The sequence below is a fragment of the Ptychodera flava genome, chromosome 8 (assembly GCF_041260155.1).
Source record: "Ptychodera flava strain L36383 chromosome 8, AS_Pfla_20210202, whole genome shotgun sequence".
In the NCBI taxonomy this organism is placed as follows: domain Eukaryota; kingdom Metazoa; phylum Hemichordata; class Enteropneusta; family Ptychoderidae; genus Ptychodera; species Ptychodera flava.
In genome coordinates this window covers 34,309,658-34,320,985 of record NC_091935.1, presented here as the reverse complement: position 1 = coordinate 34,320,985, position 11,328 = coordinate 34,309,658, and the positions used below count along the sequence as shown (strand labels likewise).

The window sequence follows — 11,328 nt, the reverse complement described above, 5'->3', positions numbered from 1 at the left end:
ATTCACTCGATAACTGATCTGAAAAGGCGTTTTTTGCTAATCGTCGTGAGAGAAGAATTGTCAGTTCTCAGACACTGGCGTGAAAATATTGGTAGATGTGTTATATCAATTCGAAGTCCAGGTAGGTCTCCAGTTCTCATGATGAGACGAACCATAAGCGCATGAGAAAAGTGTTAAGACTATGAGTTTAATACCGTACAGGGAATCAAGAATTGTGTTCATTCGATCTTCGCGTCAACATTTTGTTGATCACCAAACATGCAATAAAGTTCCCGCATTTCCTGGGCCCACAGCAGCATCGAGGCATGCCGTCTTTCAAAACTGAAGTAATAGTCCAAACATAACGTTCGGACTTTCGCAAGACCGGTCTGCCTTTGATCACGCGTCGGTGCATTTCCCGTTATCTTAGATACGTTTGTCACCTGTCTGGTTGTCATCGGACCAAATCGGTTTCTTCTTTGTCAGGTAGTATGATGATCCGCTCTGACAGATAGAAAGGTCAAGATGTGAAAAAAGTCAAAGTTCATATTAGATATTGCAGGATGTTGATGAACGTCCCTGTATAAAGGTTAATACCGGGCCGTTTATCTGGATACACCAGTGACACCAAAGAGCGATGCGAAGCATCGCACGTTAACCCATGTACTTAATTTATCTGTGGCTTTTTCCAGAATTACTGTGTCTGATGTGGTTCAACCGGCGAAATGTTTATAATAACGACCTCCCATTTTCTCTCTGCCCTTTTCCTCGCAATCTGATCCGTCTGTTTTTCTGTCTTTCTTTCTACCTGCATCTCTCTGTCTCTGTCTCTCTCTCTCTCTCTTACTCTATCTGCCTGCTTGCCTGCCTACCTGCCTCTCTGGCTGTCTCAGGCTCTGGCTCTGGCCCTCCCTCTCTCTCTCTCTCTCTCTCTCTCTCTCTCTCTCTCTCTCTCTCTCTCTCTCTCTCTCTCTCTCTCTCTCTCTCTCTCTCTCTCTCTCTCTCAAAATATTCTGAACATTTAGTTATATTACCTTAATATACTTTGAAAAGTTGCAGATAACTGAGAAAACAACGCATCGGCCTAGTTATATATGGCTTTGATTCACAGCCTTTTACATTTCAATGAAAAAGTTAACTTTCAACGAAAACATCTGACCGTATTCCCGATGTTGATAGTGACTGCAGCCGTTATTAAATTTATGATGCGCTTTGTAAAATGTCAACGTCTTTGTCAATTGCTGTGTGTCTATGTGGGTTACGAAACGGCATTACGAGTCTGACTTAACTTGACACAGTGCTTAAGTTAGTTAGGAAACTCCGCAAGTTAAAGAGTTGATGTCCCGTTTATGATCGCACTACTGGACGTCCTTTGATCGAACGTTCAGTGTGGATTGATAAAAATACATAAAATCTTGCGGAACGTTGTCAGCCACTGGCGTTGCACTCTTGCTGTACTTATGTAATAAACTCTACTCAGGTGGGAATTTCAAAACGGCCTTGAAACTGAGCACATTTCCAGTCAACGGTAACATCCAGGTACAGGCGTAAGTAAGGGATGGTACACATTGAAATGAGCTCATGTTCACTTTGGCTACAACAGAAATATGCAAATTTTAGTAGCCCACCATAGTAACATTGCACTTACACATCGGGAGTGCATATGTCAGGATGTGTTCCATGTCATCATATTTCCTGCATGATGCGACAATTAAAGAGCTACACTCCGGTTTTGAATGCAACAGGATGTGGGTGTGAAGTCACAGCCGGTTACGTGCGTAAAAACACAATGCGAGGGCCAACAAGTACGATGAAAACTATGCACTTTTTGTAAAGAAATTGACCAGGAGATATCGATACACACTCTGCAAGAGACGGGATGAACTCGACAGGTCAATCACTGCCGACAAAATTAAAGACAGTCTAGCTTCTTGTAAACGTGTTTATTCATCGCCATTCGGTATAATCATCAACTCGCTTTTTATGAGATTGACAGACGTCTCATTTGCTGTCATTACAATATCAGTCGACGTAGTAGAGTGACAAAAACGGTACCTCACCAAAGCCATCTGTCTTGCGTAGTGCAGTCAGAGGGATTTCTTTACAGAATGAATATCGTTAAGTTGCTTAGTCTTTTATTACCACAAATGTGAAGTTATTGTGATTCTGTATGTATTTGCGTGGCTGTGATAATCATCCAATATGAGCACTTGCTCTAAATTCCTACAACTGAGCCATGTTTCGTGTTTGGAAGTCGACTATTTCTTTAAAAGATCAATAAAAAACAAAATGGCGACATCAGCAGTTCCAACTACCTCACGCATGAAAGCCAACATTGTTCGACTAATGGCATTGCGAAATCTTCATGATTATCACATATCTTGTACACAGCATAAACGGAATTATGGCGTTTAGAAAACTATTTGACATTTGCTCTTCGTTTCATATCAACTTTGCTATTTTTAATTTAACAGATGATACCAAAGCCTCAAGCGGTTAATGATTACCGCAAGATTGAACACAATTGGTAAAGTAAAGATACTGTGGAGACACGACAGGTTCAGGAGTTGAAATTTGCATTTCAAAAGAGAACTAACAGGGTTTAATTAATTGAAGTGTGGACGTCGACGGAAATGACATAAGCTTAGTTACACAATCGTGGCGCATCTAAGAGGCGTTGGCACAATTAATTAGAACTTCTTTTTTGAGTTAACAGACGCTCATTCAATTGGACGAGAACGATACGAAAACGTGTTGTTCTACATGACATCGCGCGAGAGAACCCCGAACGGAAAGGGGATGGCCAATGTTATCTGCGCGTATGACCATATTGTCTTTTTTCTGTGACACTTTGGAGCCGTGTCAAACTTGTGTCGTAAAACAGATGGGGCTTCTGAGTACCTTGTCAGATAGTATTTATGAAGAGAGATAATAACACGTCCTCGTTTAATTAATTTTACCGAGCCAATTGTAAATTCTTCTGGGGCGAGTCTGCTGGTATGTCAACCATTAATCCAGCTTGCAGTTGGACCGTGTGTACCGATCGAAACTGAGCTGTAGAGTGGATGATTTGCATTTTGAAAGATTGCGTCCTGACTGAATTCACTTTTGAAAAACGTGACACGTTTCGGTCGTTTCAATCGGAAGATCTACCCTGGATAATTGTTGGGTGAAGTAAAAGTCACGGGAAGACAAAAAAATACTGTGTTGTGATGCACGAGTCATAGGATGGCGCAAACACGTCTCAAGTTGGTTACTCTTGTTAGCGTGATCATAACGGCTTCAGGTAAGGTCCTTATCTAGACAATTTAAAATGGTTGTCTTTTGTTTGCAGCGGATCCAAATTCCTGGGAATCTTCATGTTACCTAGCTATAATAACTCGCCTTATTGCACTTGATTTGCTGACTGAAAGCTCTAGTTCTTTCTTGTAACATCAATTGCAGAAGCGATCCTAATTTATGATCTTATCTTCATCAGTTATAGACGCGGGTAAGCAGCTTTCAGTTCGCCCTCTTGAGTCTGTCAAAGGAATAACATTTGTCATTAAAAATGGGATGGGCTTGTAGATGATACCGTCTAGTGGGACGGACACTTTCGTCTGATTAAACGTAGAAAGCTGATTGGATGAAGTAACATTGACAAATGTACGACTCATCAAAACAGATTGACGTCTTTGATAAATGCTACTTTGAGAATGTCGTAACTGTTTTAAGATATTACAATGCAGTAGGTGGTGATTGCGCAACTTTGAAATGTTTATCAAAATTGCTAGGACTGATAAAAGCTCAAGGAAGATAAATCAAATGCGGTGTCTTTAAAGGAGATATGTATATCATGTTTCCTTGGAAACGTCATGGTACATTTGATATCAATCATATATCATACAGGGGCTGTTTTAATAAAAGAAGGAAAGGCAACATATGCAATGGGATCCTGACCAAGCTTATGTCTTGCACAGTAAATATCGAGACGCATTCATTTGCAAAGGAGTTTCATTGCAAATGTAATTCCAGTTGTACTTTATTATATCTCTGTCATTTGGCAGTTGATAACAAATAACATTACTTGCACACTTTACATCTACAGAAGAAAGAGCCATTTTGAGGCATTGCAACGAGTGAATCATATCAATTATAATAGCTTGGAATTACAACGTGCTTGAGTGATTAGAAACACCGTTACGTTTCTTGCTTCAGAAAATAACACCAACTGCATCCATTGTTAACGTTCTACTTTGATAGATTTTGCAATAATTTAACCCGATACGAGGTCCACTGTTCTCACCTACATAACACGTTCAGTGTAAGAAAAACCAATTGTTGTACACACTGCACCGAGAAAAAACCTATCGTCAGCGTTCTGTGCAGTTCGCCGGAAAATTTTATAAAGGCAATATAAGAATGTTGAAGCATTCAGTGTACGGGTTAGTTTTTCAATGTGAGCGCGGCAACACTGAACGATATTGACTGCGGCACAGTGCACGTCGTATCGAGTTTAATTGTTGCAAAATGTATCGAAGGAGAACTTTTGTAATGAATGCAGGTGGCGTCATTTTCTATCGCCAGGAAAAGGTTTTTTATCACCAAAGCACCTTGTTATTCCAAGACATTTTGAAATTCAGTGCAAGCGGCTTGAAGCGTAACATAGAAAAAGTTGTAACTGCCATATGCATCGACCACTATTTTTGTACATACATGAAGTCTTAATGTCACAGAAACAGTCGATATTTATTTGCATAATATGAAAATTGGACTTGGAATCAACATTGTAAGCATATTGCAACTGTAATCGTTATTCCGTCTTAAACTATTAAACCAGACATGTATGAAAACATATGTGAACAACCAGATAATTTGGTTTTTTTTGTGTTAAGCAAAACATACAGTATGGCATGTTTAACATAAGAACATACTGTGAAACTTATTTTGAGGTAGAACGCGCCTCGGGTATAGATATTCAGGCTCTCAAACGTTTACAATTCTTTTCTGATCTACCACTTGTGGGGGTTCATTTTAAAGATCTTGGCGTTCGTATGTCGAAAACTATTTGTCTCCATATATATTAACACAGGGATGGCGGCCATTTTGAATTGAATTCACCTGTAGGTAAATCTGAAGTTGGGTAATTCGTATCTCTACTACCAAATTTGCGCGGTGACCCACAATGTTTATTCTTGATCCTAAAGAGAATGGTAGAAATATTCCTTGAGGAAAGTTTCAGCAAAAGTTTAAATCTTTCACTTTCGAGGCGCATACTGTACTACCTTAAGTTTCGATGACTGAGATTAACATTACAAATAGTGAATTTTTGTTCATGTTAAAGAACAAACCAAACCTTATCTATAGGGATCCAAATGAAATAGAATAGGAAGGGCTTTATAGGAGCGCAGGTGTTTGAACCGAAACATTATAAAAACACATCCATGTTTTTCCGTTACGGTTAGTCAAAAGATAAAGTGACTACTTTTAACCAATTATGACAACTCTTGCAAGACTATCCATAATTATTCGATAATTTTTTTTCAATTAAACAGCACCTCAGATGTATCGTTATTGACTTTAATGCCTGTAGTTTTTCACAGCAACACAAAACTAGTTAACAGAGGTGAAATAACTGATCCAAGGGTACTGACAAGGACATTTTGCCGTAAGAATGCACCAGTGAATTGTGATTTTCTCGTGTGAACATCCATATGTTCCTTGCATCACAAATTGTCACGTCCAGCAACGATTCCTCCCTGTTACAATTTACCTGATTCCCTTTATTTTCAGTTCAAGCTGACGTCATCGGTGTTCGCCTTAACAACAATGGCAGGTGTTTGATAACAGGTAAACCATTTATCTACTGGTGTTTAGCGAGATATGAATCCCATTGTACGAAATATCACGCCACGTATATTTATTAATGTCAGGAACTGACAGATTTGACAGGTCAAAAAATATAGAAAAATCGATTGATCTGGATAGATCCATCGATTTTTCTATATATTTTTGATTGGTCAAATCTGTCAGTTCCTGACATAAATTAATATCCATGGGACAAGAACTGAGTAGTGCGCCCCCATATTATGTAATCTTGACATTAAAATTAACATTATCCGTAATTTCATTTTGAACCCATTTCTGTGTATTGGGGCAAAGGGGACTATCTAGAACTGTACCTAACGAATGTTGGGAGCATTTTAATTGCTTGATGCCAAAACTGGTTTGTTTCAAGCCTTGCCCCAGCGTGGGAAACCGCCTCTCTGATAAAACCACGCTCATTAGTTCAATAATTACAATATAAATCAAGGCTTAAGTGAAACAAACTAAAATGACGAACTGTCTTCCCCTAATGGTACTGGACAAGTATCGGACCCAACAACACAACATTAATTCTCTGCAAAAAACTTCGCTCGTACCCCACTAAAGTATATATTTTCTGAAAGCGTTCATGTATACAAATTCTGTGATTTTTATTTTGTAATCATTGTCAGCATAAGGACAATGTGACAGTCAATATGCAAACCTGTAAAAGCCGTTTAATTTATTTTACCCGTCCAAAGAATGCAGAGTTTCCGCTTGAAATTTGCAAGTCTCGGGTAAGAAAATGTCGTGTCAATGTATACGATTTATGTTCGAGGCTCGAGATCATTTTCTATTGCCGCGACGCAGCTGATTGGTCGCTATTATATATAACACCTTCAACATTCCGAATCGTACAAATAAACTCAACCAGGAGTTTATTATGCTGTCAAACGGTAGTGCTAATGTTGACCTGAACCATCGTAGCGTTTGTACAGGGAAAGGAAAAAATAACATTTTAGAGGTTGTACAAACTAATTATCACATTATCCTTATGTAGATAATGATTTAAAAATGCAAATCACATCATTTGCCAATACCCAGGGTTTCAGAAAATATTACGAGCTCAGTTTTTGTTTTTGCAGAGAACTCATTATTTGCAATGGCTTAATGCTTATCCGGCAGTTTGTTTTGACATGCCATCTCTGGTTGGATCGGATCATTTGAAAGGAGAGAGTCACATTTTATACGTTTTCAAATCTGTACGCTGACAAAAAACGCTTTCTATTATCAGATACGCAGTATGTCCTTGGGCAGGTGTCCTCTGCACACCCGAACGCCGAGTCACGCGTTGGTTGCCCCGCAGGCACCATAGCAACGTCGTGCCAGTGCGATGCCACACTAAATGGTTGCAAAAGTGCCTGGTTCTATGAAAACAATCAATGTGTAGCGTTAAATCATGGAAGGAATCATATTGGTACCATGGTAAGTCTGTCCATACATTTATGGCGTAGTATAAAGACGTCTCCGATGAAATCATTAAATTCAAGTGCTTCTTTCAACTAATCAGTTTAGGAATGGGCACCTGTCATTGCCAATTGCGAATATTACAGAAAATAGAAGAACATCTGTGCGTTTGTCCTTATGTTGCCTACCTTGTGAGCTCGTAGGCTAAATATACAAGACGGTACTTATTCATTTATTTAACAAGCCCAGAGTTAGAAACTTCTGAAGGCAAATGGCATTCAAAAGCTGCTCTTTGCTGCATAATGCTTGGTATGTGTTACAACCTGTCCATTTTTCCTGGTGCTTCAGGCCAATGTGACCTGTGTTGAGTTTACCTGTGATAACAACTACCGCGTGCAAATGGAGACGTTTGAAAGCCATGATGTCGGTTATCCAAGCGTTCAATGTCCTAGCTGGATGAAACGTATCGGTTGTTACGTCAGAATCTCGTGAGTATCAAAGCCTCAATACTGCCAATGAAAGTCCTCTGTGTGTCATAGATTGATAATTGCGATAACTCGCGGATACTCAAGACTGTACGAAGTCGATCTGCTTACGTTTGAAGTGTTATATATCTGTCACGAATGATGTAATGTAAACGTGCTTTAATTTACTGCACATTAGACTCAAAATTGGAAAGACTATAGTTAGTTCTATTCACAACTAAAATCATGTTGAAATACTTCAACATGGCAAAATTTTCACCGGGGTGGTGTTGTCTCGACAATGGAAAGCTGTGAAATCTTAACTAAGCCTACAGCTAAGGGATACTAAAATTATATATGGATTGGTGGCTGGTATCATTTGTCTGCCGCCGATTGTAGATGTGAACGTAACTGGCAAAATGTGACCTTGTAAGCCATCATTAGCCAAAACCCAGTAGACTAATATCCTATCCACGTTTGTTATATTTACCGTGTTTATTTGAACAGGTCAAAATTGGGAACCACTATCTACGGCCAGGGTAAAATCAAGGGAAACACATGTCAATGCGGCCCCAGTACAGATAATGAAGAAACTTGCTCGGCCTTTGTCCAATGTCAAGGTAAACCAACCATCATAAGGCAACCTTATTCAACTGACTGTTGATTATAGCAACTGCTCGATGATCACAAATGCTGAATTAAGATACGTTCAGCCAACGAAAGCACTAAATAGCTAGCTTACATTTAGAACGTTGCGACCAATATTTGAAATGATGTAGATTAATTACAATAACGAATTCTTGAGTCGTAAGACAAAAGCTTTCACCGCCCTCTAACGATCATTAAAATGCTCCTGAAGTTTATTTTTAACATGTACAGTGAAGTTACTTTATAAGGTAGGCGTTATTGCAGCAAACGATATTTTCAGATACCGCAGTTTACTTGAGTGATTAATGGTAGCTATATTTTTATTTCACAATCATTCTCTCATAAATATGTTTTCATCCGAATTGTTCCAGCTGTCTATAAAAATGAGTTCACGGACGTTGCCATTGAAGAAAGGTGTGTCGATTACATAACTATTAGTTGGTCAATGGAAGGTGACCCAACCGACGTACCAGGCTATGCGATCACGATAGATCCTGCCACAGTAGAAGGACAAAATTCAATCCCGCTTCAAGGCGAAGAACTACTGAACGAATTGTACGATCCTTCAACTGGCCGGATGGTTTACACAATAGCTTCTCTAGAAGCGGGGCTTCTCTATAGAATCTGTGTGAATCTCTTGGATAGCTCGTGTGGAGTGACTGACAGAATAAGCTTATTAAGTGGTAAGTCCCCGCGTCTATTAATATCAAACCAAGCAAATATCCATATGGCATAGAAGTGCATTATGCTTCGTATGGAAATCTCGGACCATTATGAGCGTTACAGCATGAGTTGTGGATGGTCACTTCAAAAGCGAGTATAAGAAATGTATTTCTTTTGTAGAAAGAACTAAGTGAACATTGAAAACTAACGCTTTCATTGCCTATATTTCATTTAAAATGATGTAATGGCATTTCACTATTGTTTCTGTCATTTAGATGACATCTGTCAACAAACAGGCAATCCCTGTGAAAATGGCGGGACGTGCTGTGACGACGGGGAAGGCTACGTATGTCACTGTACAGAAAAATACACGGGCATCCATTGCGAGGATCAAATTAATCCATGTGATCCTAATCCTTGCCAGAATGGTGGAATGTGCGTACGTCAAGGGGAAGGTTTTGATTGTAGCTGCCCGGTGGGTTACGATGGCGAGATCTGCGAAGAATGTAGGTATTTCCTTATATTAGTATCGTACCTATATTAATTGGTGTCTGATATGAATAACACGCTGTAGATTTTCACAAGAAGCACAGCTTTAGGAAGCAAACCAAGAATATTGCCAAGTTGACCTATTGAAATGTAACGACATGTTGGTCACTTGCTACGAGTTCTGAGCTGCGTTCAAAAAGGTATACATAGTACTTTAGACACAGCTTCTGTCACAGCTGGAAACCAGAAAGTTCAAACTGATAATTGTTCAAAATGTGACAACGTTAGCATACACACACCTATATAGAGACGGGCCCGAGGCTGTTCCCAGGACCAAGGTTTTTGTACTATAGGGAGATATCTATTAAACCTGAGAAGAACCGTGAATAGAGGGGGGAGGCCTTTAACATCCTATAGTAGAAATCCAAACTATATTTTGTAAAAACGCCATCTACTAATTAATGCCTAAAGAGGTATTACAGCGTTTTGTGTCATGTGTGAGAATATTTCAAATCGCTAATAGTTGACGACCTCTAACCTCTAAGTCTCATACTTTTCATTTAAACTGTTTAAATTCAGTCTGTGAAGGTTTTTCTCTCCTCTTCTTGGTGATTTTCCAAGGGCTTATTTGACTTATTCTGCAATGCAGTAGATATTATTAGTATTAAAGAGATATCCACTTTAAATGCTTCTATGGATTACAAGAAGCATTTGGCTCTCATATGTAATGAAAGGACTTCACGAAAGTAAAGATATTGTTGTTCGAGATTTCTCAATTTACAGTTCAGTAAAGATATGTTATCATTCGAAACTATTTAGTATCACAGCAAACTCAATTTGCTGACAGTCCGATGCAAGCGTTTCTTTTAATATGCCTAGAACATAATTTTTTGTTCAGATATGGCTGGGAACAATGCCTTAGCCGTATCACTACAGCAGAGTGCCATGGAAAACTATCTCATGAAAAACGAATGATATATTACAGTATCGTTAAAATAGTCAACTGCAATGAAGTTTTCTGAACTGTTATCGCTAGCATCAAAGAAAAATTTGTTTGAAATCATTTTCCTAATAAATATACTTTCAGAAGTGAATCTAAATCAATTGGTATGACATGGGCGTTTTTAAGGAAATATGCGACTCGAAAGTTGAGACTTAAATATTTACTAAAACTTCCCTCAATGAAACTTTCAACCATTAGCAAATCGAGAATATAATTCAGGGGTCACGGTGCAAATGTTGGTACTAGATTAACAAATTACCTGACACTATCAATATTCGAATTCAGAATTTCCGCCATCCCTATGTTAACTCTATGGGAAAAAATGAAATTTTTGATTTCGAAAAACTAAGACATTAAAATGTTTCCTAACTTCTATAGCTTTAAAATGATCCCCATCATTGGTAGGTTAGAAGAAAGTTGTACAAATTAGAGAATCTAAACATCTATTCCCGAGGCACATTCTATCCTACACTGGCATTGCCATTTTTGTTGTTGCAGTGGTGTTGGTTCCCGTTGACAGTGAAACCATAGAAGTGCTCGCTCTCTGCACGTCAGCTACAATTCGATGGCAGGAAAGTGGGGTCGGTTTAGCTCCGGAAAGATACGAAGTCGAGGGAAGTCAACTCTCGGGAAGTGAAAGACACGTTTTGTGTGCCAGTGAACATCCAGTCACATCATGTGTCGCGACAGACTTAGCGCGGGATGCGACGTATCTCTTTGGTGTAGTGAGTATCGCTGGAACAGAGCGAGCTGAGTCTGATGTAGAATCGTTTACCATGGCGGGTGAGTGAGCTTCACTTTGGTTACTTTAGAATTGCAGATTCCTGACTG

At 39.1% G+C, this 11,328-nt stretch overlaps 1 protein-coding gene across 1 annotated transcript; it reads left to right on the top strand.

Moving 5' to 3' along the window:
- Nucleotides 1-2,708: 2,708 nt before the first annotated feature.
- On the top strand, nt 2,709-11,288 carry LOC139138084 (uncharacterized). Its single transcript, XM_070706308.1, has 8 exons — nt 2,709-3,265; nt 5,752-5,808; nt 7,058-7,248; nt 7,579-7,718; nt 8,202-8,314; nt 8,714-9,025; nt 9,281-9,511; nt 10,996-11,288. The coding sequence occupies exons 1-8, from the start codon at nt 3,208-3,210 to the stop codon at nt 11,286-11,288; spliced, it is 1,395 nt and encodes a 464-aa protein (XP_070562409.1). The 5' UTR covers nt 2,709-3,207.
- Nucleotides 11,289-11,328: the final 40 nt, after the last annotated feature.

Excerpts from the sequence above, each read along its gene's own strand:
- LOC139138084 (XM_070706308.1), top strand. The coding sequence starts at position 3,208 with ATGGCGCAAACACGTCTCAAGTTGGTTACTCTTGTTAGCGTGATCATA. Across the intron at positions 5,809-7,057 it reads TGGCAGGTGTTTGATAACAG|ATACGCAGTATGTCCTTGGG; the intron begins GTAAACCATTTA and ends TTCTATTATCAG. Across the intron at positions 9,026-9,280 it reads CAGAATAAGCTTATTAAGTG|ATGACATCTGTCAACAAACA; the intron begins GTAAGTCCCCGC and ends TCTGTCATTTAG.